Source organism: Cupressus sempervirens, chromosome 4, assembly GCF_028749045.1.
Source record: "Cupressus sempervirens isolate cs-2001-9-10 chromosome 4, ASM2874904v1, whole genome shotgun sequence".
NCBI lineage: Eukaryota > Viridiplantae > Streptophyta > Pinopsida > Cupressales > Cupressaceae > Cupressus > Cupressus sempervirens.
Window position 1 is genome coordinate 515,547,220 of NC_143121.1, and position 16,870 is coordinate 515,564,089.

At 33.6% G+C, this 16,870-nt stretch overlaps 1 protein-coding gene across 1 annotated transcript in view; it reads left to right on the forward strand.

Annotated features, from left to right (window-relative positions):
- The first annotated feature begins 7,745 nt into the window (after positions 1-7,745).
- Positions 7,746-16,870, forward strand: part of LOC149562193 (Protein kinase superfamily protein) — a 32,705-nt gene continuing 23,580 nt past the window's right edge. The window contains exon 1 of the mRNA XM_089825735.1: positions 7,746-8,377. Within this exon, the coding sequence (XP_089681861.1) occupies positions 7,920-8,377 (458 nt within the window). The 5' untranslated portion in view covers positions 7,746-7,919. The remainder of the gene's footprint in view (positions 8,378-16,870) is intronic.

The window sequence follows — 16,870 nt, forward strand, 5'->3', positions numbered from 1 at the left end:
TTTGATTGCCTAACCCTTTCTGTGAACTATTTGCTTTCCTCTCATTATTGACCTCCACATTCTCCAAAGGATTCTTCTCATTCTCAAGTACCTGACCAAGCACATGATTTGCAGTAAAAGAATCCATAGAAAGGTCTCAGACCCCACAATTAGTAGTACCAACATTAGTAATTCTTGCAAAATTTGCCAAATTATCCTCATTTTGATCTTTTGTCCCACCCGGATTAGTACCTCCCACAAGATTCTCCCCTTCCAATTTCTCGCCTAACAGAGAGTCGGTCAATTCAAAAACACTTAGAGCACCAACCATGTTTCTGTTCCATTATAAACAAAATCAATAGTTACTTTTGCAATCAAATTTAATTCTCCATTGGTGGGTTTACAATCAAAATTTAAAGTATCCTTGAAAAACTATTTTATTTTAAAAATTAGAAATATTCTAATATATTTAAGAACTATGTTAGTAACATTATAAAGGTTATTCAATGATTACCATTGGATGAACAAAGATCAACGACTCCAAATGTTTTTTGGGTTGAATTCGGCAACAACCGACTAACTTTTTCAAATGCCCCAGAAAGAAGATACGTGGTAAACATGTATCAAGTATGAAATCATTATGCTCATAGTAGCATCATTTAATCAACTTAGATCAATGACCAAAGATGATTTTTGGACAATTTTGGGGAACACTCAACCATTTTTATAAATGCACCGGGAAAGAAGACGCATATCAACTCTAATAACTAATAAATTAATAATGATGTATCATTATTGAATTCTTCATATTGTAATAACTTTTAAATTTTAATTAAAATTTTAAGTATGCTATATGAGTTAGAATGATTTAAATGTATTGTATTAGGTCCTTAATTATAGCCTAATATAATTATTGAAATAGTTTTTTAAGTTCTAACATAATAGTCGATCTATTAAATATTTAAAAACTACTTTATTTTCATACAAACACTTTGATTATAACATAACAAATTTTTATTTTGTAATCATCATCAAAAACATAAAATAAGATAAATATTTTGTTAATGTAAATGATTCAGTTTGAAATTCAATGGACATATACATAGAATACTATTTCTATTTAATCTGTTATGATTTTTTTTTGTTAGGTAACAATTTTTTGTATTTATTATAAGAAGATAATGCTTACATAAGTATGTTATAGTATAAAGTGGCCAAAATCTCAAAATTCCTCCTAAATACCCTCCCCATTGACATTAAAGTCAAAATATACATACTAAGGGCATTAACACCCACATACATAGCCCATCCCAATACAAAAAAGTATTCACATGCCATGGAGAAGCTACTAGTCATCCAAAAAAAGGCCCAGTACGCTTAGTTCTTGAACGAATTTGCAACATCCTCCTTTGTAAAATTTTAGATGGAAAGATCGTCCTCCACTGATTGCCTCTTCATGCCAGTTTCACTCATGCTTGCCTCCCTTACCAAAGACACACCAATACGAACTCCTACCCTCGTGGACTCCCTTGTAGCACCACATCCTTCCCTTACTAGCTGGTATCTCAACGATTCTTTAAGTGGTCTCACACTTTTCCTTGGTGTCATCTTCATAAAACCCCTCCTCTCATTGTCCATCACCCAGATCTTCTCCTACAAAAAATTAACCACCTTCCACCATCCTTCCATCACTTTTGGTAGTTGCACCCCTTTAGGAGCTGCAGAAGACCAAACGACCAAAGGTTACAACAAGGAATCATCGCCCCCAATCAGCCTCCATAGTTCCTGCCTCATTTCCAACCCAACACCCAACATGGCTCTGTCAATAACATCATCTATCCCCATCAACCATTATAAGTCTAGACATGCAACAATGACCCTGCAGACTTCCTCTTTTGTCTCTCCAACTAACAGAGCCAAAGCCACTGAGAGGAATGTTATATCCAGGTTGGACCTTCTCCTCTAGTAGATGTCCAAGTATTCTAGGCCAAACATCTCCATGATAACACTCATGAATCCCTTGTTGTCAAAAAGAAAGATTCTCTTCAAATGCCTCGTTGTGATCCTCCCTTCATATGCTTGAGTCTAATTGTCTAATTCCAAAGCAAAGTTGGCCTCCATCTTTGGTTACTCTACAACTTCCCCTACTGAAAAAAGACCCTACCCTTCTTAAAATCATGCCCTCAAAAGATCTAGAAGCCCACACTTTGAGAGTTGCTGGTTAATGATTGCAGATCCTCTATCATGCGGAGGGGATAACTTCCTCGTGAGTGTCCTTCAAATTGGGGTTTAAAATTCATAATTGAAAGGTACTCCATCAAAAGGGAGGCATTCACTCATGAAGCCACTTCAATATACTCCATCCTTATTCTAAATTGAGAAACCTAAAGTATTCAAAAAATTCATGTTGGTTCCCAAAAGAGACATTCGCTCCCAAGTTGGCCAACTTTTCTACCACCTTGTTTGTCTCCCTATAAAAATGAGATATCTTGAAGTCCTCAAACTCAATCAATAGGCACTTTATCTAGCTAATGTGCTTGTCAAGATGCCAAGATTCCATCTTCCCTTTCTTGATTCCATTTATAATAGTCTATGAATCTCCTTCCAGATGCACTCGATAGATAACTAGTTTAACTCCAAACACTAGAGCCTCCTTGGCTGCTTTACATTTTGCCACATTGTTGGTTCCATCCCTTAATCATTTATCCACAAATGCTACGAAGTTACCTTCATGGTCTCATGCTATGCATCCACAACCTGATATACTCGGGTTTCCTTGAGTAGCCCCATCAAAATTTATTTTTATCCATCCTTCCTCTAGTGGTTGCCAACAACACTTTTCCTTTCTTTGTTGAGGATCAACCATCAAAGGCCCATTAATAGGCCGGTTATACATTTTTTCTTATTCAATCACAGAATTTAAAAAAAAAAACATAACACAAATAAGTTAAATTATTTCTTAAAATAAAACATAAAACATCTTTATTCAATTTATTTTTTATTGGTAATTTTTATCTTTAATAAAAACATGTTTTACTCTCCTTAATTAAATTATTATAAGCAACAAAAAATAAAAGCCACTACATGGCACTTGCTTTATCACAAGAGATATTATTTAAATCTAAAATTTTAATCTTGGTTGTACTTTAGATTGCTTTGGAGTCTTCGATTAGTGTTAATACAATGTTATTATTATAATATAATAATAATAATAATATAATTATAATTTAATATGATGTCACAAGTGTTAATATAATCAATGGGATTCTCCAACTATCGTTGGATGAGCAAAGATCAATGACTCGAGATGCATTTTAGGTTGATTTGGATAGCACTCAACTTGTTTTTCCAAATCACCTTGAAGAGAAGACATGTGGCACAATTGTATCACCTATGACTATTCACTATTCATTTCGATGTGGACTATGGACCTATGGTAAATATCATAGTGACACACATGACTCAGTGACAGAGCATCATTTACATTGTACGAAAAATAGAAACAAGTCGACCATCATTCAATCAACTTAGGTCATTGACTCTAAATGAATTTTGGGTTAATTTCAGTATAAGTTGACTTGGATTCCTGTATGCCCTAGAAAGGACACTTAGCATACTTAACATAACATCTATTAAGGCATCAACATCCTTTACATATCGTTCAATCAATAAAGATCAAATGATCGTAGTCGTATTTCAGGTCAATTTCAGCAAGAGTATTCTTGCTTTCTCAAACACCACAAAAAGAAGACATGTGCCATACATGTATTAGGTGAGAAAGAAGACAAGTGACATTGACATGGATCGCGGTATGGTGATGGGACATGTAAAGTGATGATGGTTAATGTGCCTACCACTCTTGGAGCATTAAAGATCATCGGCTCGAGATTTATTTTAGACCGATTTGGCTACCCTCATATTTGTTTCAAAATTTCCCTCGGAAAGAAGTCTTGAGAAAGAAGTCACTGAATCTTTAGAAATTAACATTAATTACTAGAGTTAATCTTGAATTATACTGTAACGTTGCACATTTATGGTTTCACAATTAATTGTAATACCATTTGTCCACTGTACAATGTATGTAAGAAGTAATATCAAACACATTCTCGACTTTATCATTTAAAAAAATTGTAAAATTTTCTCTTGTAGACCATAAGATTTAGTTTTTTTTTTCAATCTTGGATCTCTGCACAAACTACTAATCCAATATTCAGTAAAAGTATTGGAGCATCAGAAAGGGGTTATGAATCACAATTTGCAAGTTGCAATGCAGATGTAGTCTTCCAAGAAAGCTCACATCGCCACAAAAAATAGTTATCAAATTTGAGCTTTAACTTTCTAGGTAAGATCCTTGAACACATTTTTTACTATCAATTTAGTAACTAGTATCGGCTATATTAATTAAGGGTTTAATTTCCAATTTATCATGCATTGTAAGCCTAAATTGTTTACTTTCTAGTAGCTGGTAACTTGAAAAAGTTAAATGTTAGAAATACAATTTAGGGTTTAAATGTTTTAGATTATGATAAAAATGGGTTTTGAAGGGACCCCGAAACCCTTTCACATCCTCAAAAAAGGAAAAAACAAGCCATCCATCAGGAAAGAGTCCTTAAACCTACTAGAAGTAGTACCAAAAATAGGTTTTACAGGGACCTGAAACCACTAACAAAGTCCAAATAAAGTACCCAAGTTTTACAAGGACTTGGAACCATCAGTACAGTTTAAAAACAAAAGCCAAAAAATAAGACCAAACACAGGAACTAGAAGTAACAACCAACAAACAGGACCTGAATAGGAACTCAACCAGAAGAGAAGACCCAAGAAAAAATATTAATTTAGGGTTTAAACGTTAATCACGTGTGTAAATTGTAATTTGTGTCTATGTATAGTTTTGTAAATTTTTCAATGATGATGAAAACATACAAGAGGAGTGGCATTGGCATTGGCACTAGCACTGCAATTGTAACCCAAAATAAAATACAGGGGACCGAGAAACTAGATTTTGACTTGCACAAAGTGGTTAAAATGCCAAGTTTTACTGATGAATTCCACAATATTTGGGATCACGTTATCCATGGAAGGAGAATTACAACAATCAGACATGCAATTGAAGATAAGTGGAATGATGCACAAAATGAGTCAAAATATATTAAATCGAACAACATGACAGGGTGCATTGTAAATAAATTTGCAACGTGGATTGGGGGAATTGTCCACTTGGGGTTCCCTAAAGTATTCCCTTATCTAGAATTTGTAATGGTTTGTGCAAAAAACTATGATGACAACGAAAAAGCAATTGTTAATCAAAATACACAAGAGGTAATTTTGTCAATCACACAGCGTGAATTTGGTAGACTATTGGACCTAGAGTATGAAGCACAAAACCCAACCCATATTGATCTGAAAAAATTGGTAAAAACATATAACAACTTAAGTCAAGATAATGAAATGCTATATAGACCGAGTGGTTTAATGAGTTTGTTTAAGTCGTTTGAAGTTAGTAAAAGTTTAGGTCTGAGGATAATTAATTCACCCCCCCTCTTTCTAAATATTCTAACATTTTGATCTAATATTCTACTATAAATGTCTCTAATCTTACCATCTTATTATGAATTGCTAAAATATTGGAGCCAACTTCAACCACATTTTTTTCTAATATCATTAGTTTTTAGGTAAATCTTTTTCCATGTCTTAATCATTAGGTCAAAAATGACCTCTATGTGAATTATGGTGCTTCTTCATTATGCTACAAACTAAAGTATCCCTAAAGAAGAAAAGTTCCTTATAATGCAAATATTATTTATTTAATGTTCTTTAGTGATATTGCAATGGAAGACCTTTAAAAAATATCAATAAAAAATGAATAATTACACAAGCATGCACTTAATTTCCTCCCCATGACTAGTAAAAGAAGTATAATAAAAAATTGATTGTTATATACACAAATTTAAGGTCAATCTTGTGTAACTATAGATCAAACTTATATACTAGTAGACCTAACTAAGATAATGAAATATGCATCTTAGAACAAAACAAATACATAAAAGTGAGAGTCAACAATTACATAAATACAATATACACATAAAAACAAGAACTAATAATGAACTCAATATACAAAACATCATTTATTAAAATGTGCTTATAATGAACACTTTATTAGTTCTGCCTTTGGTAGGATACTAATGGAATCACGAGGTTCTATATTAGTTACATGATTTAAAAATTTTATTGATATACTAATGTTTGCAAAAGGTTTATTATTTTGCATGTTTTTTTGGAATTGAAAAATACAATTTAAAAAAAATTGTATTGGCTCATGATGAAAAAGGCAATAAAAAAATTCAATTTTCTTCAACAAAAATACAACTATTTTTTCCAACACCTCTATTAATGCATGCATTAATTGCAACTTTATCTTTTCCACATTTGTGACAAGTGGATAAACTTTAAAAAAAAAAAAAAATCATTTTTCTAACACCTCTATTAGTTGAATGCATTAATTTCAATTTTATCTTTGCCACATTTGTGACAAGTGGATAAACTTTGAAACAAAGACAATCAGTTTTAAGTTTTAATTGATGTTTATTTTTGTAATTTGTAAAATGTTATTCAAATATAAATATTTTAATCAAATATAGAGTTAAATATATTTCTTATTATAAACACATTTATTATTTAAGATAGTTTATGAAGAAGAACTATATGAATTTAAGTGGTAGAAATTTAATTCATACATTATTATTTGTATTATTCATATACGATACAATTAAATAAAAAATAATAATAAATATTACTTTATTTTGAAATTTACAAATATTTATCAATTTATTTATAATTCAAAATTTAATCATGTTATTAGACTTATCCAGTGTGTTTTTTAAAGCATAAATGTTATTTTTAAATTAATTTATGTTTATTTATTTTTATGCATTAGATTTAAGCTTAAGAATGTTGTCCAGCTTTTTCAATTAGATGAATTTACCACTTAAATAAGATATATCAAACAATTTAATAATTAAAATTAATCAATTTAACTCTTTTAATTTTTTTATATATAATTTTATCTATATCTCATATATAATTAGTTGATAAATATCTTTGGTATGATAAATGTTCTTTAGGATGTCATCTAATTTTAATTTAGCATGATACCATAATGTTTATTTATATATTCTTGTACTGCTTTAATTAATATATATCATTGCAGTTATATAATTTAATAATATTCTAACTATATTCTGCAATTTAATTTAATTTAGCACTATAATATTATATTTTTCATTACTATTTATTTGTTATATTTATTAAATTAAATACATTATACTTCAATCAACCATAAAATCATAAAAGGAAGAACTTTGGCACATGCGCCCTTATTTAAGAAACCTAAAGCTATAGGTACATTTCACCATGAAACTTAAAGGAGCTATTTATTTTAAAATACAAATTGCACCTCCTTGCCAATGAAGAAACCTCTCTCACCTACACTTCCCTCCCTCCTAACCGGATGGAAGCTACGTGTCTTCCTATCTACTTTTCCCAGATTTTAATTTTAAAACGTCCTCTATAACTCTTTATATATTATTTTATTTACAGTAATCTGTGTAATTTGAAGACGTCCACAATTGTATTGCAGGGGAAGTTTCCGCTGCCTACATTTAGGCGTCCTCTGCTTTGCCATATACGAACTGCAAGGAAAAAGACAGAGGATGCCCCACAGTAAAGACCCATAGCCTATATCTGCAAAATTTACACGGTTCGAAACGGTGGATCGAATATTGAAGCAGAATGGTAGATCGAAAAGTGTAGGAGACCAGATCCTTCGTATCTGTGACCAAGCTATTCTATGGGCAGAGGGGAAACAAGAGGATCACAGTGGTGAAATTGTGGGAATCAGGGAGCAAAGCTGGTGTGTTGGGGGTTAGCAGAAAGGGGGAAAAATGTGGCGATTGAAGCAATTGATGCCCAGCAGGGGAGCCCTGGAAGGGAAAACGGTGGAAGTGGGGACGCTGAAGCTGCAGATTCGTAGTACTATAGCGGAAGGAGGATTCTCGTGCGTCTATCTGGCGGTGGCAAGAGAGTCTGGAAAGCAGTACGCCGTAAAACACATAATCTGCAACGATGAGGAGTCTCTGGATCTAGTCAAGAAGGAGGTGGCAGTTCTGAAGGCTCTCCGTGGTCATCCCAACGTAGTGCGCCTCCACGCGCAGACGGTGTACGATTTGGGCAGAACAAAGGAGTGCTTTCTCGTGATGGATTTCTGCGACAAGGCTCTAAACAATGTGCTCGAAAATAGGGGCTCTGGCTTCTACGACGAAAAACAGATCCTTCTTATCTTCCGTGATGTTTGCAGTGCCGTCTGCGCGATGCATTCGCTGTCACCTCCAATTGCACACAGGTTTGGCCTTTGTTTCTTAATCTACCGATTTTAGTACTTATCGTGCATCTGTTTTTATGGTTCGATCCCATTCTGTCCCCTGTATTTTATTCGATTTCAAGACTTTTTCTCGTTTCAGCTTTCACGATTCTATCTCTTTACCCAGCCGGGGATATACTCGATTCGAGTCCTTTTTTTGTATCGGTTTTTATGATTGGATCCATATTCCCATCCCCTATTTGATTTGATTTAAATACTTGATCTTGGATCTGTTTTCATGTTTCGATCCCTTTCTCCATCCCATATTTACTCGATTTCAATACGTTATCTTGTATCGGTTCTACTATGTGTTTTACTCGATCTCAATACTTTATCTTGAATCATTTTTCATGAAAACTCTGATACATACTCCATTTAAGGGTTTTTCATCCAATCCCCTTCCTTTAGTTTCAGTCTTCGAGACTTTTAACCTTAATTCCTTAAGAGATCCAAGCTATGCTGCCGTATCATTCTTCCTTTTACGTCAAAGTTTCCTCAATTCCAGTGCCGTGAGTGGAAAAGTCTGGATTTAGTTACAGGAGCATGACTTAGGGTTGATTTCCATTTACTTGTAAAGATCGAGCATTATATAATGTATTTGACTCTCTTTGGTTAACTGGATCATGTTCTGAAGCTTTTGCTTTTGCCGTAGCTAATGGCATTGTTGACATTGATCTGTCAAATAGTTGTGTGTGTCACTCTTATGTGGAATCAATTTTTTTTAAATCTCTAGTTTGTGACTTATTTTAATTTGTTTCTAGGAGCAGAACGGTGAAATATGCATACGTTTTTCCTTTTAGGATTTTAGCTACGAGTTTTGCAGCACCAGTAAGGGATTGCCTAGATAGTTGATTTAGCCATTTTAGAGATAACTACTTGGTACCCAATTAACAATTATAGAAGATATTTCACTTTTCGATTTCCTTTTGTAAATCTAGAGTTTTGTAATTGGCATTATCTTCAAGATTTGTGAACCTGGGTTCTAGGATTAGTGCACTGCAAATTTGCACTTGCTCGCTATGTTGTTTGGGGATTTGAACCTGGATTATGATCTTACAATTGTAACTATGACCATTACACCAAACCATATGAATGGGATTTGGATTTTTTTTATAAATAAGACGAAAAGTAGTTTTAATGTTAATTGTTTTATGATTATAGTCTTTATTATTCGATAAACTTAGCTTTGATTAGTTTAATATAAATTTATTATTGAGTAGTTTGTTTTACACGTTTGTCACATCAGTTCTCTAGTATAGCTGCATAGGATCATTTAAGGCAGCATTTCAATGTTCAAGCGTCACCCATTCATGGCTTCAGCTGCACTTCTGTTCATGATCATTTTAGTTTGTCTAGATTGAATTTCTAAATCAATTAAAGATATTCTTTGTACATCTTGAATTTTATGTTCCACCAGCCTGCCCTGGTTTTCAAAGGTTTTACGCCAAAAGGGGGAGTTGCAGTTCACACCCTAGCAGGAGGTAACATGGCAAAGGTGTCTCCATTATCAGACAGGAAGGAATATATACTTTTGGCTTTAAGACAAGGAGAGGTGTTCCATCTGGCCATTTAAAGGATTAAAATCTATTGTTATCAGTAGTACATTGTTTAGGGAGGGAGAGAGATGGCATGCCTCCCTTGACACAATATATGTTCTCCACTGCACCTGTTGAAAACCAAATCTTTGAGAAACCTTTTCCCAATCAACTAAATGCCCATCCTTAAATGACATCTTCCAATCTTTTTATCCACTTTGCTGTCTAGTTCTTTGTTGAGCATCCTTGCAATAGTGCAAAGGGCCTTTTTTTGTACCTTAATCTCTAAAGAATTGATCTTTCACCATGTACTTTGTTTTTTTTAGATAATTCCATCATAAGATATGAGGTGCCTCACCCAATCCCATCCTTGCCAAATAGATTTAAACACGTTTGATCCAGCCACTTTAATAGGGAAAATAATGGAAATGAAATCACGAAGGCGGAAAAGACTCAGCACTTTGAAAATCCACTTGGCTGCAAGTGCTATACCCTACAATCTACGATCCACCAGCCCTAAGACTCCAACACCTTTGCTTATGGTGCAGCATTGCCACCTCACTACATGCCTTTTCTTACATCCTTTTCCATCAGACCATAGTTAACTCCTAATCTGCTTCTGAATGATTGAATTGACATTGGTTAAAGAGCCAGGCAGACGTGTAGTAAATGTTGTAAAAGGACAAGATCTTCTGATACATTTGGTATCTCCCAACCAAAGACAAGTAGTGTTTATTCCACTTAACTTCCTATCAATTTTATTCTTGATACATTCACACATATCTTTCAAATCAGGAACAACAAAAGGGATCCCCAAATATCAAACCTAGTGCTTTGGACCTCCTTAGGTAAGATCATATTTGCTAAGTCATAATGGGAGGTGTTCCTCCCATCCTAGCATGATAGACTTGGGGAGAGATCTCTTACTCCCAGAGGCCATGCAAAAGAAGTCCAATTTAGTCATTAGGGCTCTGAGATTACTTTCGTCTAGTTCCACAAGGATGGCTGAATCATCGATAAACTGCATATTTGTGAGGCCCTCCGTATTGGGTAGAATAATTCCACACACCCTTGGAGAAGGGAGTTGTCTCTTGGCAGATAATATAGTGCATTTGCCACTATTATAAATAAGGCTGGGGCAAGTTGGCAACCCTGCTCAATAGATCTAGACAAGAGATGCAATCAGATTTGCACCCACTTATCTCTACTCTTGCACGAGCATCTTTCACTAAGACCAGTACCATATGCCAGAAAGGTGTAGGAAAACCCAGACTCTCCGTCATCATAAGAATAAGCCTCCATTCAATTCTGTCATATGCCTTTTCATAATCTAGCAATAACATGCTCACTTTCTAGTCGGAGTCCTTGGCTCAATTCATGACTTCCCAACACATAAAGAGGTATTTCAGAATATATCTCCCTTTGACAAAGCTAATCCGAGTAGGGTTAATAATTTTAGGTAGACCATTCTCTAGTCTTTTAACCAACACCTTAGCCATTATCTTATATGAAAAATTAGGGCCCGTTTGGCTGCTGGAATAGGAATTGGGAATTAGAATATGGTATTCTGGATTTGTTATTCTTGACTCGTGCGTTCAACAAAACTAAAATTGGAATTGCAGTTGAAATTAAAATTAAATTTTTTTTTTTCTCACTCAAATAATTTTAAGCTTGGGAAAAAGACTTTCGGCCCCTGTAATATGTATACCTGAAATAAGGTTGTTAAACTGCTTAAAGTTTATAGAGAAGATGGTGTAACTCTTGCAACCACAGGATTCCTATACGTAATTCTTCCAGATTTTTCAGCTGTTGTAGACCTACACATGTACAGCTACAGGTTGCATATTGTAGCAGTCAGTCTTCCGGGAAAGAGTTACAATACAATGACATGACCAGATACCCACTAAATTAAGATGAAGATGATGTCAATTATTTTCTGTAAACATGCCCCAAACTGCACAGAGACTTTCATGTTTCCATTGGCATCCACAAGCAAATTTTGTGGCTGAAAAATCTTTTTTCTCATTATCATTTAACATTTTTTTCCACAACCCTGTAAACAAATACAAACCTTCAGCAAATATGACTATCTTATGCATTCAATGTAGAGAAAATAAATTAAATACAATGTAATATGCAACTTTATGCGCCAAATCCATCCTTTCAGAGCTTGTTGGATCTCCAGTTGCACCTCCAAGTCAAATGTAATGCGGACTAAATGCCCACAGAGGAAATGCTTAACACTGTTGCCAGAATAATGACTAGCAATACTAAGAGCAGGCGAGAAAACCCAAAATTATGCCTTGATTCCTATAGTGTAGCGCATTCCCGAGATATAATAAATCAGAACTTGGCAGAGATCAACCTGAGTGGGAGTTTGTTGTCGTGAAATCATTTGCAAAAGTTCGCTAATCACTTGCTGGAAAACCTGTGCGATTTAGTGGTTTTGAAAATTTGATCAAATTTGTGAAAGTCAAAATGGGAATAGGAATTGCAATTCCAATAACACCTATTTAGGTGGAATAACAAATGGTCATTTTAGGGCCAAAATGGGCATACGAATTCCTATTCCCAATTCTGATTTGGCGCACCCAAACGAAGGATTTGAAATTTTGGGAATTTGTTGATTCTTATTCCAGTTCAATTCCAGCTGCCAAACAGGCCCTTAGCAATGTATTTGGCCTCCAGTTCTTGATCAAGGATTTGTCTCCCTCTTTGGGGATCAATTTGATCAGGCCAATATTAATCTCTCTGCCTTGTGACCAATGACTTCATCATATACCTATACCTGACAAAGCTCCTTCCCAATCCAACTAATATTGCTCTTGTAAAATTCCATAGCTAGGTGCCTTATCATTACCTAGAGCCATTATCGTCTGATTAATTTCCTCAACTGCGATCTTCCTACCCAACAAGTTACAACTCAACATTTTCTTTATTGACTTTCCTAGGGATGATGAACTTGACTGTTTCTGTTGCCTTTCCATGGTTGATCCACTCTCTTTTGAAGTAAACAACTTTCCATAAAACTGGGCAAAGGCCTTTGATATCTTCTGCTGATTAGTGTGGTTAACTCCTCCCTCCCAAATGCTATCAATCCTCTCCTTAGCTTCCTTACTCTTCAGTAGCTGAAAGAAAAACTTAGAGCCTTTATCTCCATGGTTCAGCCAATCTACTCTGGCCCTGACTTTGACACCTTGATTCTTAACATTCATAATCCTCCTCAAAGAGTCTCTTGCTTGAGCAAGGGCCTCTTTAGCATTCTGATTGAGGGGGTCTTTCTGTATAAGTCCTTAGTGGCTAACAACTTATTATGCAGTTTAGTTTGTAACAACATGCTCGGGAACCCAAAAGAAATAAACCTAACATGTTACAATGTTTACTGAACTATTTTTTTTAAAAGTTTAAACAACATCAAGATAACATTAATGCGGAAGCAATATGAACATACACATCAAATACTCATTAGCAACTATAGATATAGTTTCAATTCCTCAAGGGTTCCTTTACGTTGAGTCACATTTAATAATTTTAAATTAATTAGTTTAAGTTCCAAGTCCAATGTCTCATGATCATAAGAAATAATAGATACATAAATGCATAAGCAAAGCATAACTAATATAATGAAAGTACATCCAATTAATAACATCCACTGCACATGTTGCAAGGTATGTGAGAATAGATACAATACATCAGAATATATGATAACATATATACATCAACTACAAAGAAGTCTCAGAGATAAGAAATAAGAATGATAAAGGTACATCTTTTGCAACAAACATCCAATTGCTGGCAATATGAGGGGGACCCAAATGGTAAGAAGACACTACCTCCCGACCGCGTGGTTACCTAGTTAGGCTTCCACTCCCACCGTGCAGGTAAGATAATGAACGATCCACATATGGCTAATCAAACATAAAACATTCCTAGGCAAGGAATCCCTAATAGCCAAAACTACCTCAAAGGTAACACATGCTACTCAAGAAGATAAGATAATCTAAAAAGAAAGAACACTCAATCCAATACCGACACCACATAACCAAACATCATACACGAACCAAGTATAAACCAAATACCAAGATCATAAGATAAAGTCAACGTAATCACCTTAAGTCAAAAGCCACACGTCAAAAGTACATCATCCATGAATCACCAATCATCATCAATGAAAGTAAATAACCACAATAAACACATCCAACAATAAATACACCACCAGAGGTACACAAAATCCACAAAAGAGGCTTAGGCTACATACTAGGGAGTGTCATCACATGGTTGCTTGAGTTACCTTGGATTGGTCTCTCAATAGACCCCGGACCCTCAAGCGTTGAGTTACCTTGGATTGGTTACTCTGAACCCCGGACCCTCAATGTAACATGTGTGGAAACCAGAAAGCCCTCTCAAGAAGACGAGGCAATCATCCCATTTCCATCCTTACTCTATACAAGCACTCAAGGCATGGTTGGGTCAAATATCTCTAACTTATCTTTTAAGTGTGTTTTCCCTCCAAAAGTTTTAATTACTAGATTATCACTTATTACATAACTTGCATTAGGTTACATTGGCACTGACCACTTTGGGTCTCAGACCCCTACTGCAAGCCACTCCCAATTCATGTATCTAGACAACCTCTCCTAAGCACATAAAAACACAGTTGTATCCCATACCACAACACCCATAAAGATCAAACTCGATTCCTTAATAGGCAACCTGATAATAAGATGGTTCTCCCATCCAAGTACATATAAATGCTCCACAAAGTAAACCTCATAAACGTAATTTTCAATTTGAATCACAAAACACATCATGACATCCAGCCATGTAAATGGTATAAAAGAAATCTCACAAAGCCTTTGGTGTACATCCTAGATTGGTCAACATCTAACCGACTCCAAAATTTACATGGTATAAAAGAAATCTCACAAAGCCTCTGGTCTACATCCTAGACTGGTCAACATCTAACCGACTCCAAAATCCCAAAGCATAGACAACACAAACAAACAGTACAATTCATAGTTGGGTTTGATTTACACAATAGAGTCAAAAGTAAAGTTTCAGTTTGCATTTCAATGAATGTTTTAAGTGTATAAGATTCTCAATTTATCCCACCCAATAACCCATTCGTTTATTCGACTCAAATATATAAAGTTATGATCACTTTTCCTAAAAGAATAGTCTGAGTATACCCATTTATTTCTTCAAGTTATAAAAGTAACACTTTACTAATTTTAATTGAATCACGATCATTAACAACAATAGATAAGTTTACATATTCGTTAAATAACTCTCGATATTAATAACTCTTAATTAAATCAAATTTAATTAAGTCAATTATTAATTTTATTAAACCGTATGTCCATTATTAATAATTTATATAATTATTAATTTAATAATAAATTTTAATAAATAATAATATAAAATTATTAATAATTAATAATATAAATTTAATTTAATTTTAAAACTTAATGAAAACTATATAAAAAAACGATTTAAATACTTTTTAAATTTTTAATATGCAAAAAAAGGCGCATTGCTTATAAAGCAAGCGCAAGCCTTCAAAGGCTTTGTTGCCATGCGGCAGGCCTGCTGACGCAGGGCCTGCGGCAGCTCGTCTGTGCGTTACCTGCATCAGTAGAGACTACCGACGGTTGTACGTCGCGGGTGGGGGGGGGGCAAACCCCATACAAATTTAATTTTTTATTTATTTTATTTATAAAGAAACAAACTTATTATATATCCTTTTAAAAATTTTATAATTATGTTTTATAAATTTTAATTTATATAAAGTTTAATAAAACTAATAAAACTCTCCTTTCCAAAACCTTTTTAAATATATACATATATTTTTTAATAACATGTACATAATTACTCTGATAGGGAAACCAAATTTAACCATTCAATTTTCTAATTCAAAATTTTCTTTTTATTTCAAACTTTTCCCTAAATAAATTTCTGTTCTTAAAATCTATTAAAAAAAAAAACAACATTTATCTTTTAAATCTCAAGCCCGATTTCAATTATCTAATAGATTCCCATATTTGTTTGATTTCTTATTCAGTCTTATTCATATTAAAATACAATTCTCCAAAATATACTCAGCAAAGTACCCATCTAGGCCATGTACAAATATTTTTCAATCAAGAACAATTATTTGCATACCAGAAAAATAACACATGCAACAGACACGAAGCAGACAGAAGTTTGAAGAGCAAAAATTACTATACAATTAAACCACGAGATCCTACCTGGATCTGATGCTAAACTTTGGTAGTTAGATAAAGATTCTTATTGCAAGCGAAATCCTTTAAGCTACGAAAAACTTCCCTTTTTTCCCAAACCCTCTGATTTTCTCTTCAAACCTGTGTGTGCAATAATGACCCGAAACCCTCTAATATAGAATCTAATTACCTTTTAGGGTTTCTGTCACCCCTACTTCTAAATTACAATTATTTAATTTAATTAATTATTTCATGCACCATCAATTTGCTTTTAATTAAGACAAATGAATTATTAAATTACTTTATTTAATTTCCACTTGACTTCGCTTTAAATTAATTTATTAACTTTTTAAATCTCATGCGCACTTTAAAATATCTTTACTAAGTTCACATATTTTATCTTTTAATTAATTTCCTATATTTTAGTCTCATACATGCATCAACCGAACTTAAATCTTTTTCATAAATTAATATCTTTTCACTTCTTAATTTATTTTTGAACGTTTAATTTGATAATTATTTATTAACTTAAATAACAATAATATTTAGCATTTATTTAAAAATGAACTCTAAATATATTATTATTAAATTAAATAAATATTATCACGTTCTAAATTTAATCTTATAACTTTTATCTTCGAATTCCATTCTTTTTATTTAATTAATTTCTCAATTAATTAAATATTCGAAATGTCATAATAATTTTTCATTAAATTAAA